At 41.5% G+C, this 21,016-nt stretch overlaps 1 protein-coding gene and 1 long non-coding RNA gene across 10 annotated transcripts in view; one reads left to right on the forward strand and one right to left on the reverse strand.

Moving 5' to 3' along the window:
- Positions 1 to 4,728: 4,728 nt before the first annotated feature.
- Positions 4,729 to 21,016, reverse strand: part of FOXP1 (forkhead box P1) — a 386,554-nt gene continuing 370,266 nt past the window's right edge. For all 9 annotated transcript variants that reach the window (XM_053897308.1, XM_053897310.1, XM_053897311.1 and 6 more), the window contains 2 exons: positions 16,754 to 16,920; positions 4,729 to 11,123 (listed from right to left, as the gene is read on the reverse strand). In XM_053897308.1, the coding sequence (XP_053753283.1) occupies positions 10,979 to 11,123; positions 16,754 to 16,920 (312 nt within the window). In that variant the 3' untranslated portion in view covers positions 4,729 to 10,978. The remainder of the gene's footprint in view (positions 11,124 to 16,753; positions 16,921 to 21,016) is intronic.
- LOC128775543 (uncharacterized) lies at positions 12,671 to 16,458 on the forward strand. Its single transcript, XR_008420302.1, has 3 exons — positions 12,671 to 12,887; positions 14,249 to 14,339; positions 16,397 to 16,458. It is a non-coding gene; the product is annotated as an uncharacterized LOC128775543 (long non-coding RNA).

The following is a 21,016-nucleotide window of genomic DNA, read 5'->3' on the forward strand; positions in this document are numbered from 1 at the left end:
AGCTCAGAGAGGTTTAAGTAACTCGCCCAATGTCGTACAGGCATCAGGAAGGCAGGGATGCTGAAACCCCATGTATCAGACTCTACTTCCAGGCCTATGTGCTCCAGCTTCCGGCCTCATTCCCCACCAGGTGTCTTCAGATTGGTCCTACAAGCAACAAGACAGAGCGAACCTTGTCCTCAAGGAGCTAACTGTTGCTCTACCATCTTCTCCAGACACACTGGTGTGGGATTCTAGATATAGAGGCGATTATCTTTCAGAAAGATTTTTAATGGACCTCATAAGAAAGACCCAAGGAGGGAGTAGGGCTGTTGACAGGAGCAGGGGGTCCACAGAAATAGTCCTCTTTGAGGTGAGGCAAGTCAGAAAGACCCCATGATGCATAGGAGATTCAGAGTCTTTGTTCCCCCCTCAGGCATTGTTCTCCCGCCATTGTGTCTAATAGTGGGCACCACCGGTATGGGATTCACATGTAAATGGTTTCCTCTCTATTATCTGACAACTTTGTAATATCCTCAAAATGAACATCAGTGATTCTCTTTTGAAGCCTAGAGCTTTAAAATCATGGGATCATATTTGCTACCTTTCTGTGAGACCTTCCTTTTGCTGAGAGGCTCTTTGGAGGTAGGGAGCATGGCCAGCACTCACAGATGGGCTGCAGAGGAAACCATGGACCCAAATGCTGACCCTGTAGAGCCTTCCCCATGGGACCCGGAGTGGGTTACTGAGGAAACCTCAGTGTCCTCATGTGCAACCTGTCAGTGACCCTTGCCACCTTGCAGGTTTGGTGTGACAGTCTTTGAAGCGACCCTTGGTTCGGTGGGCCTTGAGATTCATAGGCGGCTTTACATGGCAGGTTGTGGAATGTGACTGCAGGGGTTCGTGCCACCTGTAGCCTTCCCAGTAGTGTGACATTGTTTCCTTCACTCAGCAGATGAGAGCGTCTATCTGTGGTCCTCATGCTGGAGGGTGGAGGACAGCAACGAACCATACAGGGAGTGTTTCTGCCCTTGCAGTTGGAGGGAGATGTGCCATAAGAAAAGACACAAATGAATATATCATGTTGAGAGGTGCTAAGCACGATGGGAACAATCAAGTGGGCAAGGGGATGTGGAATGTAGAGGCTAGAGTGGGCACTTAGGGTACCATTTACAGTGCGTGGTCAGGAAAGCCCTCTTTGTTGTGGCCTTTGAAGGAGAGAGGATGTGATCCAGGAAAAGAAGGTCCACCATGATGGGAATAGAAACACTGAGCCTGGAGGCAGAGTGGGGTTGGTGCCCAGGAAATGCACGGTGTGGCCAATGTGGCTGGGAAAGGGGGGGGGGGGGGAGGGTGGGGAGAAGCCATTTGCTCACCTGAGTGTGAAACTGATTTTGTACCACGTCCCCAGGTCTTGTCAAGCTGGACTGTGTACAGCACTCAGATCTGTTAATAAGCATTAGAATTACGATGTTGCCATATGCTTGGTACAGGGGGACTGCAGGGATGACTTTATTTCGTGTCCTTCTATACCTTTCTTGCTAACTCTGCCGGGAAGTCCCATGCCGCTGACATCCCAGCTTTATTGCCTCTGCTTAGAACTTTCTCCTCCTCCTTCTGCGCTGGCATGCTCTCCTTCATCCTTTGGGTTCCCGTTAAACGTGCTCTGGGATGCTTCCCTGATCGCCCCCGGCACGATTCCGTGGTGTTCCTAAATACTCCTGCCCTTCCCTCCTCCTTAGCACTTACTGCATTGCAGGGCACCCTGAACGTTCAAGAGCTCTCTTCCCAGTGAACCGTTGGGTACTGGGAGGCCAAGGCTATGTTTGTCTGAGTTCCAGTTGTACATCCAGGGTCGAGTGTGAGCAAGTCATTTAATGTTTCTTTGTGGGTAGATGGATGGCTAGAAGCATGCATGCCTGCTAGTGAGATGTGTTCCTAACGGGGCATGTTACCAGGCAGAGTTCAAGTAGACGATTATTACAATATTGGTGAAATATGGAGTCCCACACGAACCCTCTTGGGCTGAGACCATAGATTTCATCAAGAGAAGTCCCCAAGGGGAACATGTTATTAAATGGTGAGAATTTTAAAATCAGAAGGAACCCTTTTTGTCATGTAGTTAAATGTCCTCAATTGACAGAAAGAGGAAGCACGGGACCAGAGAGAGGAAGTGACTTGTCAAGGTCAATCAGGTTGTGATAGTCAGGGCTGAGATGGTAATCGGGCATTTGGATTCTCTAGCATTCGATTCAAAGAGTGTGCTTCGTGTGGTCTCCTTCAAGCGTCCCAGGATCCAAACACTGACATGCTATACTGGGTCATAGGTAGATAAATCCCATGCCTGGGAGGGACTGTTACGGTATGTTCTCGGGTTTGGATGTTTTAGACTTGGTGCATTTTGTGGGTAGGAAACCGCCACTTGGATGCGAAGTACTTCTGAAAGGATTTCAATTTCTGGATCAGACATACAATGCTGCGACTTGCTGAGCCAATTTTTTCCCCCATCCATAGAGTCCTAAAGTAGCAAGCTTGATTTGAAAATAAAGTATTAGTAAACATTTGAAAGAGAGAAACAAATTATTCCCAGAACACTTAGCTCCTTCCTTCAAATACACACTTGAAAACTGCTAAGATTCTATTCCGTGAGAATGCTCGAATCTCTCCCTAAATCATAACACAAGTAAACTTACCGAAATATTTTTACAATTTTATTAGAGGTTTTAATTCACTGCTTTATCTATCTCTGTTAGACTGCAAAATAGCTTTAAATATTCAAGTGGTAATTAATGAATCTTTTATGTTGCAAATCAAACATTTTCATCTGTGCGCTGGTGGAGTAGCAGTGAGGAAGGATTTCAGGAATAATTGTTTCTCCCAATTCCACACTGTTGACTAGCTCGTGCCTTGTGTTTTAGGAGTGGGTTTCCCTTTGTTGCCTAGTGGGGCTCATGCTCAGCATGGACGATGTCTGCTGTCTTTCTGGAGGTCAGGATTTCTTATGTGTTTCCTGCCAGAGACATTCCCGACTGGATGGAAAGTCTTTGAATGTGGAATTTTTGCTTGAGTGCAAAATAATAAAAAGCATGTGTATGTTAAAAAAGGATCAGCTTAATGGCAAATGAGCATTGGCTTACGTTAATATTCTATTACAGTAAAAACTTCTATTTAATAAATTTTCTCCAGACTTTTTTTTCCTCCCAGAATCTAACGTATTTTTCTAAGTGGCTTGCCAACCTAAAGAAAGTATATATGATACATTTGATTTATGTTAAGTCAATAACACGCACAAGCCATTTAAAATTGTATTTTAAGTGTGGAAATAGCAACCCAAGGAAACACATATAGTACTATATATTCAGAAGGGAGAAGTGTTAGCTTTTCAGGGGCTGAAATGCCTTGTAAATATTATTCTATTTAAAAGATATTTTAAAAATGTGGTGCTTTTCTGTCAGATGGCAATAAAGCAAGGCTGAAATCCTGTCCTATAGTTCAAAACCAAAAATCAAGCTGGTCTTAAAGACTTCACATGACAAAATCATTTTCCTTTCCTCTCTCTCTCTGCCACTCATGAGAAATGATTCAGGGAGAGAGCAGCTCTCCAGAACGTTCACCGAACGACTGACAAAACCTTCATTGGAAGGCACCCCGTGTTCCTCCACGGCCCTAATTAATACTGGACTTGGTGACATTTATGTATCAGGGCAATAAGCTAAACAGGAAACAATTTATGTCACCTAAAGCTTTTTAACAAATCGATGCAACTATTTGTAATTGCTTGTTTCACAAGATGAAAAGTGCTAAGGCCTGATCTTCGCCCACGGATTTGTGGTCAACCTGACCCGAGCTTCCGTTGTTTAAAAAAAAAGAAGGGGGGGGGGGGGTGGCAGTTGGTGATCTGCACTGACTTCCATCAAGTAATCCATATTGCTAATATTTCTGGAATTTTAATGTAGTTACAATTTATAGCCGATCAAATGTGGTTACCTAAATTGCTGTTGCTAGTAGACAGTTTAACTGTCTTTATTAATTACAGTATAATTTAATGTTTGAGTACCGGCACTTGTGTTGGTCATTTTTACAGCCAGAGCAGTTACCGGCCTTATGACGAACCATTTTAGCATTTTCAATGGAAATTTGCTAATATGATGAGTGATAAAAATGTCACAAGCTGGTAAATAATGATTATTGCTTTGGCTGAAATTAATTCTTGAAAGGCCGGTTACCTTCAAATTAACATTATAACTTGGAAGCTTGTCTTTTTCCCATCCCCTATATTCTTGGTAGAAGCCAAAAGAAAAAAAAAAAAAAAGGAACACTGACCATTTTGAATATATATATATATATATATATGTATTATATATATATATATATATATGTATTATATATATATATATATGTATTATATATATATATATATATGTATTATATATATATATATATATATATATATATATATATATATATATACCTACACACACATATATATATACACAGTATTAAGCATCGAATGTCATTTTGCAATCAGAGTGGAAATAAGACGACATAGGGTTTGTTTGTTTTTTAAATAAAATACTGTTTAAAAATAAATAAAAGTAGGTTATATCTAGAGTGATGGCTTTCTAATCCAAATATTGTCCCAGTTAAACCAGTGTTTTTGTAGGTAATTTAATTTCCCTCCAATGTGAATTCTGTCTTAAACCTTTCATCAATCAGTCAATGCCTTAAATGAAGGTTTTGAGACCCAACTTCACTTTAATAAAGAATACTTTTATTTGACTCTACTACAATGAAGATGAAAGACAAATCATGATTACTACCCTCTACGTAAATATGTAATATCAAAGAACGCAAAATCTAGTAAGTCAAGAATGACTAATTATACTTTGTTTTGGTCTTTTTGATGGGGGGGTGGGGAGTGGAGGACGGGGACATGGGGAGTTAGTATATTGTAGCTGTTTGTGTTGGTGTGAAATTAGTCTAAGACTCGAGGCTCTTAATATATAAAGGCCTCCATTTAAACGAACCAGTATTTTGGGTTTCCTGCCTCATTTCTCTGAGCAACAAGCTTTAAATGAATGAGCAAAAGAGCATGTTCCTGCTTCAGAAGAATTCCAGAAATACAACTAAAAAGGGACTGTGCATACAGCCTTCACTAACGCATGGTCGTACTTGGTTTGGGTCCTTCAGCTTATTCAAATATGTGTACATATTTAATTTTACCAACTGCATATGCTGTAAGCAGTATTTATGTGTAAGCCTGGCATTTAAAGGAATTTCAATTAACCCTAATATTATATTCTTAGCAGCTAGATGAGAATTAAGGGTTCAAATGTTTTATTAATTATCAGACTAGAGGGCTTCTAGACTGTAGCATAACTGTTAATGAAAAGAGGACACTACTTTGCAACTTAATAGCAAAACCTATATTAAAAAAAATTTTTCCCCCTAAGACGGGCTTTTCAAAACAATGCTCGGAAAGCACGTTTACGTGTTCCTCACCGGCAGCCGGTGTTTGGCCGAACAGCAGCTTGGTTAATTTTCAAGTCCTCTTTTGGCTTGTGCTACACTCTGAATTACATCCAGAAGGGTTTTATGTTACTACGGTTTGGCCACTTCAAGTGCTGTTTTCAATATACCAATTTAATTTTTACTGAAAGATGATGCCCCATCTCATCGATCCTTAGAATACACATGACATAATAATTTAAAAGACAAATAGCAGGTTTTTTGTTTTTTTGTTTTTATCAAGGTATGCGGTGACACGAATCTTGAAATCAAGATGGTGTTTCTGGAATATTTAGTTCCTCGTGCTTCACTGTTTGCTGTAGTGGATGTGGTTATCTAGCATACTTTTGATAGAATATTTTTATAAAATCATTTGTTCTAATCTAAGCATTTATCATTATATGCAAAAAGATTTCTTGATGAGAATATTATAGACGGTGCATGTTTTTGACATTAGCATTTTATTTGGATGACTAATCTTGCAGATGTGAAATTTTAATGAATTATTCATGAAATTGCTTTCCTGTGAAATTTTAGTTTGCTCTTAATGCTAGTTATTAAACATTTTGTGGGGTTTTTTTTTTTCTGGATAAAATTTGATGAAGAAAAATAAGGGTGCACTTCCTCAGGAGAAAAGGTAGCTTCTATCGCTTTTGTTTTTTTCCAGTTCTCTAAGTGGAAACTCGGGACTTTGAAACCCTGAGGATGAGAGCTTCAGCCCTCTGTGATGATGAAAGCTTTTAGTTAAGATTGATTTTAATTCTGTGTTGCAAGCAGCTGGTGATAAACCTAAGGCAGATGCCTAACATACAGTATCAGCAGGTCAGAAGGGGAAAGAAACTTAGGCTGTGGCGACTTTTTACTACCAGTGTGAACAAACAGCATTTTTATTGCATTTGAGAATGCTATAATGTCAGTCATGAGTACTGACTACACAACATTTTTTTTTTTTTTTTATTGTCTGTATCCACAGACACGGAATGATGGAATTACAGTTGATGTCAAGGAATGAGTTTCTTTTATGCCTTATCAAAACAAAACAAAACAGAAAAAAAAAAAAATTCTTGTTACTGGCAGCACATATCCACGAAGCACCGTGCTCATAGTCCGGACTAGACCATCTTCATCAAGGCTTCTGGGTAGCAGAGATCGTGGGAACTACACCGGCCCCATAAAATGCCTTTAGAATTTTAAGTCTCATTCTCAGGATAAAAAAGCGAAACCAACATTCAAAAACATCCAAAATATCAAGAGGGTATATATACCATTAACCAACAGGTACCCAAAAGATTCAAAATCCTTACAAGCATGTTCTTCTTTGTACCCTTGGAAACGGAGCTCAGCTGGAATGTGGAAAGGAGAGGAGATATTTTTTTAACTTTTTTTTTTTCCCCCACAATAAAATAGCTAGTGATTTACATCAATCAGATTTTGGGTGAAGAATCCAAGGTATTCTTTCCTAGGTCTGACGGAATGCTGGCTGTAATGTTAGCGCTGTCCGAGGGTGGCAAGGTTGGCGGTCACTCTTCGTGTACAGAAGCCTTGGTATTTCATTTCACTGCTGGTTTTCAACGCGGGCAGCGTCACTTGTCTCACAAGGACAGACTCTAGGGACAAGTAGGATGGATTCTCATTCCTGACAGTGCATTTGCCTGATACAAGGGACTGTCTCCCTAATGTACGCTTTTCTTTGGAGAAAAAAAAAAAAAAAAGGAAAAGGAAAAGTAACAAATTGTCTTTACATCTTGGCACCTTGTAAAGTTTTTTTTTTTTTTTTTTTATACAAAAAAGTTCAATAGCTTTGACAACTCCCCATTATTAATCACTACTTCACTGATAAACTTTGAAAGTGTGACCCTGGAATTTCATCATGCAAAATATTTACTGCAGCAGGAGAAAACATTTTTTTAAACAGCATTTTTTTTTCTCTTTTCAAATGTATGAACTTGTTTAAGATAGCCAGGAAGGCAGTGGTGGGATAAACACAAGGGATAGGAATGTATCAAAAAACAGATTAACACACACGCGCACGCACACACACACGAATCTGTACAAAATGCTCTGATCAATGAGAACAGAAAAAAAAAATCTGTCAACTATGTTACAATTTAAAAGGAAAAAAAAAAAAAGGTTAGGGAATTTCTCCCTCCCACATGTCAGGAAATGTCATCCAATATTCTTAAAGCAAGGATAACTAAATAAAATACATGTGCAGCAAATTCTGCAATTCCATTACATACAGTAGTTTTTTCCCAAAGCTATTTTTTTTTTTTTTTAGTATCGTTAATATAAAGCAGTTGCACAAAAAGCAAAGGTGTTTTGACAAACAGGTGTATGCATTTATTCCTTTTTAGGAACAATATCTAAAAAAAGAACCGCCCTCTGCCCTCCCCCAAAAAAGACAAAGATTCACACAAGACACATTGGAATATATGTACAACATAATAAACCCCATCCTAAAGAAGCGACTGGAATAACCCCCCCCCCAAGGGATACAGAATCAGAATTGTAAAAATCATAGTGAAGTTTGCTTGCTGTAAAGCCTGAGAATTTTTTTTTCAATTGGTTCTTCTGCAGGGTTGTGAGACCTGCAAAGATATGTAAAATCTAATTTTTCTTTTTTTTTTTTTTGCTACAGTCTTTAGACTAAGCATGCAAGACATACGACTAAGTGCAACTGAGTGAAATGTATTTTTTTTTTATTTTCATCATTCCCTAAAGGTTTGAACTGAGGTATGCGTACTAACAGTTTCTCATGCTGTTATCTTTACTCATGTCTAGCTACACATGCTGAGAATGAACTAATCTACCAGATTTTTATCCTCTTTTGAATACCAAACGAACCAGCAACCACTCAGTTTAGAAGCACAGGGCCCCCTTCCCATGACCCTGTCTGGCTACTGCCTGCACATCATGAAGCTGCCTGGAAAAGTTAAAAAAAAAAAAAAAAAAAAAAAAGTCTCGAGTGACCACAGACTGCCCTTTATACAGAAAGCACAGTGAAGCTTCAAAAGAAATGGCCAAAGAAGTTTTTGTACCAAGCTCATGAGTGGACGGGAGTGTTACTTTTTTTTTTTTCCTTTCAATGGAAAATGCTGACCAAAGCCTAATTAGAAAAAAAGGAAGGAAAAAGGAAAACATTAAAAAAAAAAAAAAAAAACCAACAAAAACCCGGAAGATATATGCCAAGACAAAGCATAATTCATGCAGTGATCCTAGCACGGTCCTTAAAACCAAAGTGGCATACCTCTTTCTGTAACAACAAAAACAAAAATGTATTCTAGAAATGTGCCTGTGATTTAGTTCCAACGTAGAAGCTTTTGTTTTCTTTACATTTTTTCTTAACTGTCTCCTTTACTGGTTACCCCTAATTTTCAGTGGCATCCATTCAGGTTTTTGAGATGAGACTCCCTTCCTTCTTTCGCTCCTGTAACACTGTGCCCCATTTTCACCTTCAGCAGCCCCATAACCTCTCTTTAGGAATTTTGGTCTCTGTCGAGGTACAGAACAAGAAAAAAAAAAAATTAACAAAAATAACAACTTTGGTTCCATTACCTACTTGGTCTTCTAAATTTATTCTATGAAGAAGGAGCAGTTCTCTTTCTCAGGTTAGCAATAGCCTATAACTCATCAATTGCCTCTAAAATTCTTTCGCCTCCTTTGATCAACAATAAGAGGATATTTGGCTTCATCAGATAAAGCATAAAACAGAGAACATAATTTACCTTTGTGTAATATCTTTGGTAATTTTAGAAAAAAAGGTACAAAGAATATAAATTAAGCTCCAAAAGGCTCTCAAACTAAAACAAAAGCTACGGTCCTAGATAAATAAATGAGTGACAGGAAAGTGGGTGCAGAGTGGAAGCATTGAGGGGTTCCTAAGGACTGAGGTTGTACTGACCAATGGCCGTCACGTTCGGCATATGCCATGTTTCTTTCTCCAAACCCTCAGGGGCGCCATGCACCCCCGTCTCCTCGAGGTCTTCTACTGTTAGTTTTGGATACTGGCTTGGTGGGATAATATTGCATAACAAACTCAACTGCAGTACCGAATTTGCACGTTTGAAATTAACACTTTAGCATTTGCTGAACTCAGTCCTCATTAACTTCCATCACAAATTCAATCTGAAATCTAATTTGCATTCAAACAGATTAATGCCACCAAGCAGGTCTGGACTGATGTTTAAATTCAGCGCCGCCAACCACTTTTCAGCAGAGTTGCTCAGGGAAGCCAGCTTTTTGGCCATTTTGCAAACAAAGCAACCCAGGCTGGTTTTAACATCAGAGAGCTTGTGGCCCATGGCAACTTGGTTACCCGCGGGAGAGCCTTCCACAGCCACACTGTCCGTCTAGCAGGAGAATCTGGGGGGCGGGGGGGGGGGTGGGTAGTGCTGCCTATGTGTCCTTGTGCTCGCAGAATGCTGTGGCATTTACTGACAATGATGGTAGCTGCAAAAAACAAAACAAAAAAGAAACTGAAACCACCCCCTTCCCACCTCCAATACTGCTTCGTGGAATGAATCTGCATTGTTCCTAGGGTGTCTCTCTCTCTCTCTTTTTTTTTTTTTTTTCTGTCATTCATTCTCTTTCTGGCAGGACTTCAGGTCTGTGTGAGAGGACCTTCATGTGTAGAGAGTGCAGCATTTGGGACCTTTTTGAAAAAGACCAAAACGGAATGTTTTCTGACTTTAGAGAAAACGTGGTGATGTCTGAAGGAAAATGGAATGAGTGACAGAAAACTACAAACGAGAAATGACATTCAGCTTTGTATAATAAAAACACCTATTAACATTCATCACAAGGTACAGAAAACTTTAAGCCTCCAGGAGGCCGTGGGCCCAAATGGAGGCCTGAGGTCAGAACTTAAAATGGTATAGTAGAAGCAAAAAAAAAAAAAAAAAAAAAGCAATACATTAAAAAGTTTGGGATAATTACTTTTTTAACCCCCTCCCCCCAATACACACACAAAGGCCTTCCCCATCCCAACTGGAAGCAAAACAAAAACGAAAAAAAAAAAAAAGGAGTAAAGGCAGTGATAATCAACATGCAGTACTGTGCAAATAGGTCGTCCATTGGAATCCTTGAATTCTGGGCAGAGGCTTGGTCTGCAGCTTAGACGCACATGCTCAGTTGGGTGTCCTCGGTGTCCCACGTCGGCAGGACGGCAGTTCAAAGTCTGCTGCTAAAAGTGAATCAGTTTAGCAAATTTACAACACTGATGTTGACTGTTAGGAGAGGAAAATCCCAAGTACCAAACAAGTCCATCCAATGCACAGAGTACAAATTCCTTTTTTCAACAAAAAGTAGAAAAATCAAAAATACTCCCAAATGGGATTCTTGATGGCACTCAGAGTTAACACGTTTCAGAGTTGTCCGAATGGAGTGAAAATCCTCCAGACTGTACAACAAATGGAGAACAATTTCACTGCTGACTTTTGACGTGTTTTTCCCCCCCAATCTTCGTTCTTGGGGTTGGCCTGCCCAGAGACGCTCACTCCATGTCCTCATTTACGGGTTCGTCTTCGTAATCTCGGTCGTGGTCAAAATCTGGACTGTGGTTGGCTGTTGTCACTAAGGATAGAGGCCCTTCAGCTTCCTCTGGATCGAGGGGCTCTTCTTTGACGTGCACAGGATGCCTGGAAGAAAGGAAAACAGGTTCACTTCACGGAAGGCCCTTCCCGACCAGGGCAAGTTGGGGGTGGGGGCAGCAAAAGCCTCCCTAGATGGAGGACTGGGTGGTGGCTATTTAAATTCAAACGAATGAAAACTTCATGCCATTTAAAATTGCGTTTCTCAGTGCCACATTCCAAGTGCTCAAGGGCCCCATGTGGCCCGTGGCTACCATACTGGATGGCAGAGAGAGAAAAATTTCCATCAGGGCAGAAGGTTCCTGTGGGGCAGTGCTGTTCTAGAACAGTCCCTGGCCAGAGCAGCCAGCCTCTCCCGCAGGGGTGCGTTTCACACTTTAAAGCGCACTCAGATCACCTTGCGCTCCTGTTAAAGTGCCGCGTGTGTCTCAGCAGGGGTGGCATGGGGCCTGAGACTCTGCATGTCTGACAAGCTCCCATGCCATGCTGCTGGTCCGAGGAGGACCGTACTCTGAGTACCAGATAACAGGCCCCGCAGGGGCATCCTGGGTGGAAGAATACAAATCTTGGAAGAATTACGTGAAATAAGAATCTGCACTACAATGGTGTTTTGTGGGGACCACAGAGTGCGGGAGGCTGGGCTAATCATGGCTTGCTGTGTGTTCTGCTTTGCTAGTTAACATGCAGAACCTGTGAAAGAAGTCTCCAGAGACCGACCCCAAGCGAGGTTCTATCATTAATCAACTTCAAGCAAACACAGCAAAGAGACACCATGATACATGCTTGAAACTCCAAATTAATGCATATTTTTACAAACTGTCAATAAGGCGAGAAAAGCCCTGCCAGGAAACACAAACGGAGAGGAAAAGGCTCACCCAACACAACAATATGATAAGAAAGCAGAGCCCCAATCAGAATAATAACGCTGTCAGCTGTAAACAAGGCAAAACAAGAGGCCCGGCTGGTAGCGGCCACTGGGACGCCGCAGCCTGTGACGAGATCTGCCAACTTTCTCATTATGGACCCGCACAGGGTTCACCTGAAGGGGACTGCGGGGGATCACGCGAAACCACGGGGATAACAATTGAGAAATGTTGTTCGTAAATCATATTTACAACCGATCCTTTGCAAATACAAATTACTTTCTGTTGCAAGCCTTTTGATATGTAAAAGAACCATTCAAGTTAAAATGGTCCCATCGCTGGGACAAGCTGCAGAAGGGAGGATTTTTTAATTGACATTATCAAGTATTAGTAATAAGAGGTGGTACTGGGGATGGCTGACTTCCTAAATAATTGATGTATGCAAACCCCAAAGGCCACTCGAACCATTTAAAAACAAACAAGAGTGCTTTGGACTGCCCTTGATGATGTGAACCTTCAGAAAACCAATTGACTCTAAAATTAGCACAGCCTAGAGAGGGTTTGGGGGTAGATGTCAGGATAAATAGCTTTTAAAAAAATGGTGCCCAGGTTCTTCAAAATGATTTGCAAAACGAAATTTATCGAAGTTGTAATACAGCCCATGTGACAGGTCGTGCTCCATCTTGTTTTAGTTTCTTTAATGGTCCTACTTATTTGTGTTTGTACAGTAAGGCCCAGGAATGGCTGTGTAATTGAAGAGCCCCCGTGAAAAGTGAAGATGGGGTTCACAGATCAGTAGGAACTTCAATAAGGAAATGGCAGAGCATTGAAACCTCCCAGGATACCTTTGAAGCCAGCCCTCGGAGGAAACCCTCTATTCTTTTGGGAAGAATTAGGTGCAGTGACGATGACTCCTTTAGAAAACAATCACCCAAAATCCCAAATTAAGGTAGGTTTTTTGTTTTTGCCTATTCTCTCCCATTGGGGTAATATTTTTACACAGTGCATACATAATGGAAATAAGATTATTTTGCTAGCTTTTTCAGTTGTAATTTTTATGGCTGTATGAGATCCCTCGTGCGGACCCATCAGTCCTTAATACTGGGCGTTTCGTGACGGTCTTTTTTTTTTCCTCCTTTCTTTTGCTCTTTGAATAATAGAGTAACCACTTTTATCCATTAATCTTCCTATTTCTGCTGATTTACCTCCTCAGGATAAATTTCTAAGAATGAAATTCTGGGAGCAAAGGCCAAAAACATCTTTATGGTTCTTATGATTTATTATAGTATTAATTTCCAAAGGGGCTGTATCAATTTAGATTCAACTTCATCAGCTCCAAGCATGACTTTTATTTTTATTTAAAGAAAAAAAATTTTTTTTTGTTAATGTTTGTTTATTTTTGAGAAAAAGAGCGTGAGCGTGGGAGGGGCAGAGAGAGAGGGAGACACAGAATCCGAAGCAGGCTCCAGGCTCTAGGCTCTGAGTGGTCAGCAAAGAGCCCTTTGCGGGGGTTTAACCCACAAACTGCGAAGATCATGACCTGAGCTGAAGTCGGATGTTCAACCGACTCGGCCACCCAGACGCCCCCCCCAAGCGTTACTTTAAAATATTTTGTTGCTTAGCAGGTGTAAGGTAAGCTCAGGTTACTTTAAATTGCGCTTCCTGGATCACTGACAACGGTGAACGTTTCTTCATATTTCAGTATCATATTTTCACTATTCAATAGCAGTGTTACTTCACAAATTACCCCCTCGTCTCCACTGATTCACGTTTGGCAAGAAATGTATCTGTGTGTTACCAAGTCCTGTATTGAAGTTCACTGTAGTATCCTGGATCATCGTTTTCTCACTTTTCCTTCTTTTATGCTTAATTATTCATCTATTCAGGTTTATAAACCTGAATTTGAGTTTGGGAGGGGGTGGGAAGACTGAGAAATAGAATATTCTTGAGGAAGTTCTTGCTTTGTAATTTTTGACTCTGACGACTGTTTTGCTAGGCACAGACAAAGACAAACCAGATACAGTGTAAGTCTCCCCAAACACAGGTCACATTAGAGAATATTTTGTTTTCCCCTGAAAGTTGCAGCTGAAGTCAAGTATGATTATTTACCAATCCCAAGACACAGGTTAAGACCCTATGGTGCATGCTGGCTTGCCCCAGTGCCTAATGCAGAGCCCGTCCCCGACAAATGCGAGCTCACTGACGAGATCTGTGTGGCAGCCTTGACAACACAACTGAGTTAGATATTAAGGCTCCCTAAAGCTCCAGAGAAATGCAATCCAGCCTCACAACATTTCTTCAGACCAGCAGATCCCCCCTGAGTGTGGCAAATGCAGTCACACGGGCATATGGTGCTTCAGAGAATCCAAGAGAATGGATTTCCAAGCAAGATACATTTCAGGTGAGATGCAAACTAAGACACTATTCTTCACATACACGCGCGTGTCTCCTGGAAATCGGAACTGCACAGATGCGCCATCTTGCATGTCACCCCGCTGCCCCACCTTTCTCTCCGTCTCCTACTTGCCAAACAGTTCCCGATGGAAACTGTGCAAAACCACACACTTCCCTTCTTACATCTGAGTAATTCCTTTGTTTAGCCACTCTGGGAACATGAGAGTTTTTAACTAAAGCTGACTGGTGTTTAGAGGCATTGTGTTCTGAGGGTGTGTGCACAGCATGGAATATTTTGCTTTGTAGCTCCGTTAGTTCCTATCAGGATAAAAGTATAATGCCCCAAAGCCATAATTATGGGAGTACTTTCTAGTGTTTCAAAGGAGAAACAAAATGGGGTAGTAGTGGAGTGTCACGGGAAGGGTAAGAACGGGGAGCTCGGTTTCAACACTAGATCGAAGCTTGGGCTGCCGGTCCTAACAAGGTTCTTTAAGCCACGCTATAAAGTTTACAGCTTGATTTATTCCAACAGACTAGAACAGTTAAGAAACCATTTGCATCATAGCCGGGTAATGCATACTGCACAAGAAGGAAAACTGTGTCATTACAGAATTCACTTAATGGAAACAGAGGGTCAAAAAGAGTAACATTCTGTGACACTGGGAGCGGGCACAAGGGCGATGCTGTTAACACACAATTATATTTAGCAAGCAGCGCAAACCGGGGAGATGTGAGCAACAGTGTGCGTCATGACATCTGTACACAGGGTTTCCTTAAACACAGCAGAAAACAACGGAAACCTTCATTTCGTTAAAAAATTAAGCCGCTTGTGATAGATGGTTTCTGGTAATGCTGGGGTTCGTTCAAAGTTATGAACTTTGGAGGGGCTTTATCTCGTACAGTAAAATTAGCATCATTCTCCACTGTTGCCCGAGGCTCTGATCCAAATATCTTTCTCTCTTCAGTAATCCTTTGCACTAGGTAACAGGAATGTATATCCACCAGCCCTTTGGAGTGCAGATAGATGGCGAGGAATAGTCTCTCTTCCAACCAGCAACTTCAGATACATTTGCTTTAATGAGTCTTGCTTGAAGTGGCTTATATACCAATTTATGTTTGCTCTGAACTTCCTTAATATCTGAGTAAACACTCCTGTCATGACAATGATTTAAAAACGAACACGAGTGTGATAACAATAAAGTCGGGAACACCAGATTGCTTTAGAAGAGGTGATGTGTGGCAGAATCAGTGTGAAAGACAAACGCATTCTTGAAGTGTTGTGTACTAAATGTGAAGAGATGGTTCCTGTAAATTAAAAACGATTATTTCCATCTTTAAAGATCCTTTTCAAAGCTCTTTGGGCATGAAATTCAAATGCTAAATAATCAAATTTCAGACTCCCCTCAAACCTACCCATTTCCCTGGCAGACAGCCTTTTTTCTTTTTCTCTTTTTTCTTTTTTCCTGCTGTCATTAGATGCCAATTCATTCTGTTGCTAATCGCTCCAGGTCATACTATCACTCAAATTACCTTAAAATAAGATGTCAGTCAAGGAGTTCACAAACAGGGTGTAGACAAGGGGCCGATTCCAGGAGCTGGCAGTCCTGGAAAGGCTGGATTGGTTTGTCCCTTTAAAGGGGGCAACGGTTTAGCAGATGTTTGGTAAGAGATAGAGACTGCCACTCCCTGGCATCCCCCGCAAACCCAATCACTTGGAAAAACGTGGTGTCTCTTCTCTTTGCAGCCTTCCCGAGCAGAGAGGGAGCTCTTCCTCCTCGGGAGGCATCGGAGCCTCTCGGGAGGTCTGCCCAGTGCCTGTGCTGTTCACATTCAGCATGGACAACCATCGCCCATCACTTCATTCAGTTATACGGTGCTCATTATGCTGCCGTCTGCTGCTATAATGCTCCTATTAATTTTCCTTTTGATATTTTAAAGCAATCTATAAATCAGGCCGCCTTTCATTTGTGCCATCGTTAATGCTTGGTCATCACGCTTGAGCGTGGTGTTTGCGGTTCGGACTATCACAACCTAGTAAACAAGCACTCTTTCTCCCCCTGCCAGGTTCGGCACACCGGCAAGTTGAACAAACTCACAGAGACGCATACCGATTTTAGGAGGAAAAGGTAATGTGGCTTAAATAATGGCCTGAGATGCCAAGCAGAGGGAAAAAAAAAGCAAATGAGTCACCCATTTTATTGCCGTGTGCACTTGTAGGGCTGCATGAAGCTGATTGCTTTTATGGGAACGTTAGTATAAATGGTCCTTTTATGTGCTAACCGAGCTAAACATTTCCAGAAGCACCAACTTCTACCTAGGTTCTAGGAAAGCAGAAATTACAGAAAGGGTCTAAAAAGCAGCTCGAGAAGAGTTCGTGTGCACATCGCATGCAGAGACCTTCTGGGCATGGACAGTACTCACACAGCTTGCATAGGGGATCTGCCCGGACTGCTGTCACTCTCGTTGCTGTTGGTATGCTCCATTGCCCCGTTCAGCTCTTCCCGTATGGCGCTGGCTAAGTTGCCCAGAGTGGGATTTCCCATGGAAGCGGTAGTGTATAGAGGTATACTATTCTCAGCCATCGAAGCCTGTTAGCAACCGAGAGAAAATGTATGAGGACGCAGAATATGCACAGACATGGAAGCTGTTAATTAGGGGCATATTCAAGGATCTTCCGGGTACGTTCACCGTGTGGCCGGCAAACGCAAGTTTTGAACAGGTGTAAAAGGATTCTGCTTTAACATTAAGACTTGTGACACATGTCCCAAGCTTGGCTTCCAAGAGCTAGCTGGGACCAAACCGCTCAAGGGGAGGGAAGGCTCAATTTAGCCCTGCTGGGTAGAGTCACACGGTTTAGACAAGGCTATCTAAAATGAGCTTTCTGTCTGATGCCTTCCTTCAAGAGGGACTGAATATTTCCAGATCACAGGGAAATATAATGGAATTTTCATTTCTTTATCCACTTTGATGACTCCAGTATTGGATATTAAAGATTTGATCCAATTATTCTGGCCGCACAGCTCAAACTTATGAGAACTTCCATAAACATTTACCTCTTAGATCCTAGAGAAAAGGAAGAGATTATAGAATTGGAATCAATTTTTATCCCCCCCCCCCGCCCGCATCATTTCTGTTTTAATAATTTTTGAATCTGTTTAGTGTAGTTTGCGTGGTGTTACCTTCGACCAGTTATCTCAATGTTTCAGACTCAGACCGGTCACCTGGAATTTTAGGACTAAAGAAAAAAAGATACCTGTCACTCCAAATGAGTGTCAGCAAAAAAAAAAAAAAAAAAGTGTGGAATTGGAGAAAATAAGAAATCCCGAAGTCTGGTGGGGGGATGCTGTTCACTTGCTATCCTTCTGCATTTGAGAAAAATGACCACCCAGTCTAAAATGCAGCCAACAGTTACAGATGACCCTGGACTGAAGTATCCATATTGTTTCCTTGGGTAGTGATTATGACCCAGTAACTTTTCATTTTATTAAAGAGGGCAGACTTTCAAAAGCTGGCAGTGTAATTAGACCAAGATTGATCAAAACTGTCCTCTTACAGACTACAGTATGCCTGGTTTTCCATCCTAATGAGGAAAAAGTACAATCACAAGACAATCTGGCACAGTGACTTCAATTGGCCAGTGATACAAGAGTCCAAAGTATTCTAGAAATCCTGGCTCTAGAGAGAGAGAGCGAGCCAAAAATGAAGACAGAACGGGTGCAGAGCTGGGCTGCAGGGAATGTGCCTATTATGACAACTGCAGCCTCCCTAACTGTACAAACTGCAAAGCCAGGAATGCCTTCTTAGATACAAGCCCCCGTGATGGGTCTTCACTTAATAGGGCGCTATTTCAAAGCCAAGCCCTCTTGCTGCAAGCCCACAGATTTCCCTTCTCTCCACTTCTGTATTTACGTAACTGCCTTCTTTTAAAAAGTGGGGGGGGGGGGGGGGGGGGGGAATCCTGTTTTTATTTCCAAATGTGGTGAACTTATTTTGATGAACAGTGAATCTGAACATTCTCTGCTCTCCTACAGTTTGTTAAATAATTTGCATCAAGTACTTTTTTCAACAGATCTCTGGTAATGGCAATAAAGCATTTTTTTTTCTTGGCAGAGCAAAAATCAACAACAGTTGCCAGGTTGTTGTTTTTTTCTTTCAAACTGCAGCTGGACAAGCATCTTAACTGCCTTTATTTGAGACAACTCAGTGGTCATGCCTCTCTTAATCATGGAAGTTCTGCAGGAACCATCAGCTCTAACAAGAGCATTTCACTATTACACAGTCAGAACCTGGTGCAACAGCTTCTCAAGTCAAAAACTGAGCTGTAAAGGCAAAACTGCAATGTTTGTAAGAATGTGCTCTGTGGGAGAAGCTGGTCACCCTATGGACAGAGCAACCTTAAGATGATCTGTTCTCCTTGGCTCTCAAAGTGTTCTAGGTGAAGGTCATTAAAATATGGGCTGAGGCCCAACAGCCACAGCAGTGAAAGGCATCCAAAAGGCAGGCACTTGTATCGATCCCTTGGTTGTGAGTGAAGAAAACCAGCATTAATAACCTTTACGATAATGATCAAGTGGGCAGCAAAGAGAAGCTGGTGCCTGATATGCAGAGCTTCTTGTACATTCTTTGTTGAGTGAGTGATCAAACCACCCCCCCAGTTAGAAACATTTTCTACCAACTGCTTATGTGTTACAAAGTGGTTGTTTCTTGTAGCTGATGCCTCAGTGGAAGCAGGTGGGTTACAATTTTTATAATGGACTTAATCATATAATGGTCCTGTGTACTGTATGTGGTTTCATATCAAACACCTCTGCCAAAAAACAAAACCAAAAACACACACACACAAAACAAACAGAACTCAGGTGCTCAAGTAATGGGGCAGAAGTCTGTAGGTACCACTGCTCCTGGAACATGAACCATGCTAAGATCCTCGGGGGAAAGGCAGTCTATAAATAAGAAGCTTTACGGTTACCCTTAGTTACTTCACTTTTTCAGAGCATAATGCAATCTGTCTCACGTCCAATGTTTTATTTCTGTAGTGGATTCTGCTGTCCTATTTTATATATTGTATATCATGCATTATGTTGCTCTAGTAATCTTTTTAAGATGTTGTTCCACTATTATTTTTACTTGTCTTGAAAAATGTAAATGGGCAATCATGGGCAGGAAAGGCTGCTGGTAGAATCCTGATTCAATGTGCCCAGCAGAAAGTGACATGAGACTGTCTACTGACCATGGATCCAAACTCCTAGAGCAGAGGAAAAAAAGATCCATTCGTCAAATCGTGAATTTTTATCAATGTATTCACCTCACCTCATTATGCAAAGTGTTCTTGGAAAAGTGCAGGACAGTTTGGGGCTACCGCTGGAAGTAGAGAAAGGGTACAGAGGATGCCAAAAACCAATGTTTTGGAGATGAAACATGAACAGGTCTGTCATGATAAGGCATACTAATTCAAATTACTCACATAGTTAAGAGAATCCAGAGGATCACTGCGTTTTTTTTTTCTTTCCTTTCCGCCTCATGAATGTAAAATGTGCTTGTAATCTTAATACTCTCCCAGATAGAGCAGCCTTTAAATTCACACTTCACAAGACTCCAGGGAAAATAAGTTCCTAATGAATGGTATTTACAGTGGCGGCATCTAAGCGTGCGCTCATTTGCTTTTCTAAAGTTACTGTGTAAACTACAAGTAATTAACAGAAACTCAGAAAGTAGTTCCTCCTAGTAAAGTTGGTTCGGGCTAAAAATAAATAAATATAATTACTGAAAAGCTAAGTTCAGTGAATTTGCCTCTGAAAGGAAACCACGTTAATGGTGTATCATCTAATGTCGGGAGCTGTGAGCAGGTTAGGGGCTCAGTAAACATTTTGCAGTGAGTAGTGACAACGGGGTGTCCGTCCTGGTCTCCTCTGCGCTGCACTCTGTTCGTGTAACGTCAAGTATCTCAACAATTTTTCATTCTCTCCCCTTCTCCCTCAAGGAGCCTTTGTCACACTCTTGTTCTCAGCAAATGGTTGCATCTGTGTATTACGGCCTTCTGAAGGGGCACGACACATCGGGGTGATAAAGCCCCACTGGATTATATATGTCCAATCTATCTAGAGAAAATGTCTTGAAAGTTAGCAAGGTTCTCTTGGCGCGTCTTCTAGAACAGTCGAGGGAGGGTCAAACTCAACCTGGACCGCTGAGAAACGCCACAGATAGAAGGCTGGGCAGCCTTGGTTACTCGTTTCGGGGGGGGGGGGGGGCAGGGGTAAACTCATTCCTGCCCAACGCCAGTGTCTTCATCCCCCGGTTATGCTGGTTATGTAATGAGTGCTTGGTTTGTCAGTAGGAAACAAACATTCCGTGTGCTTATTATGTAATGTTGAGCAATCTGCTGGAAACGTAAAGAGTTTTCCCCAACACCTCTCTAGTTCAAACAGAAACCGTGTACTTGTACCAAGTGAACCAAACCTGGATCTCTTCCCCTGCCCCCGCGATGGACTAAAGATGCGGAAATAGACTTGAGAAGAAGAAATAAAAAGCTCTGCTTTCTCTTTAAACCCGTGAACAATAGAAGGTCATGTGATCCAGTGGCCTATCATCCAGCACATTAATAGCTGTGCTAGAGTAATTACACTTGTGGTATTTTTGCCTCAAGTGAAATTCTGAAATAAGAGGATGGAAATTATGATACTGCTG

This window comes from Panthera pardus, unplaced genomic scaffold (genome assembly GCF_024362965.1).
Source record: "Panthera pardus isolate Hobbes unplaced genomic scaffold, ASM2436296v1 HiC_scaffold_8, whole genome shotgun sequence".
In the NCBI taxonomy this organism is placed as follows: Eukaryota; Metazoa; Chordata; class Mammalia; order Carnivora; family Felidae; genus Panthera; species Panthera pardus.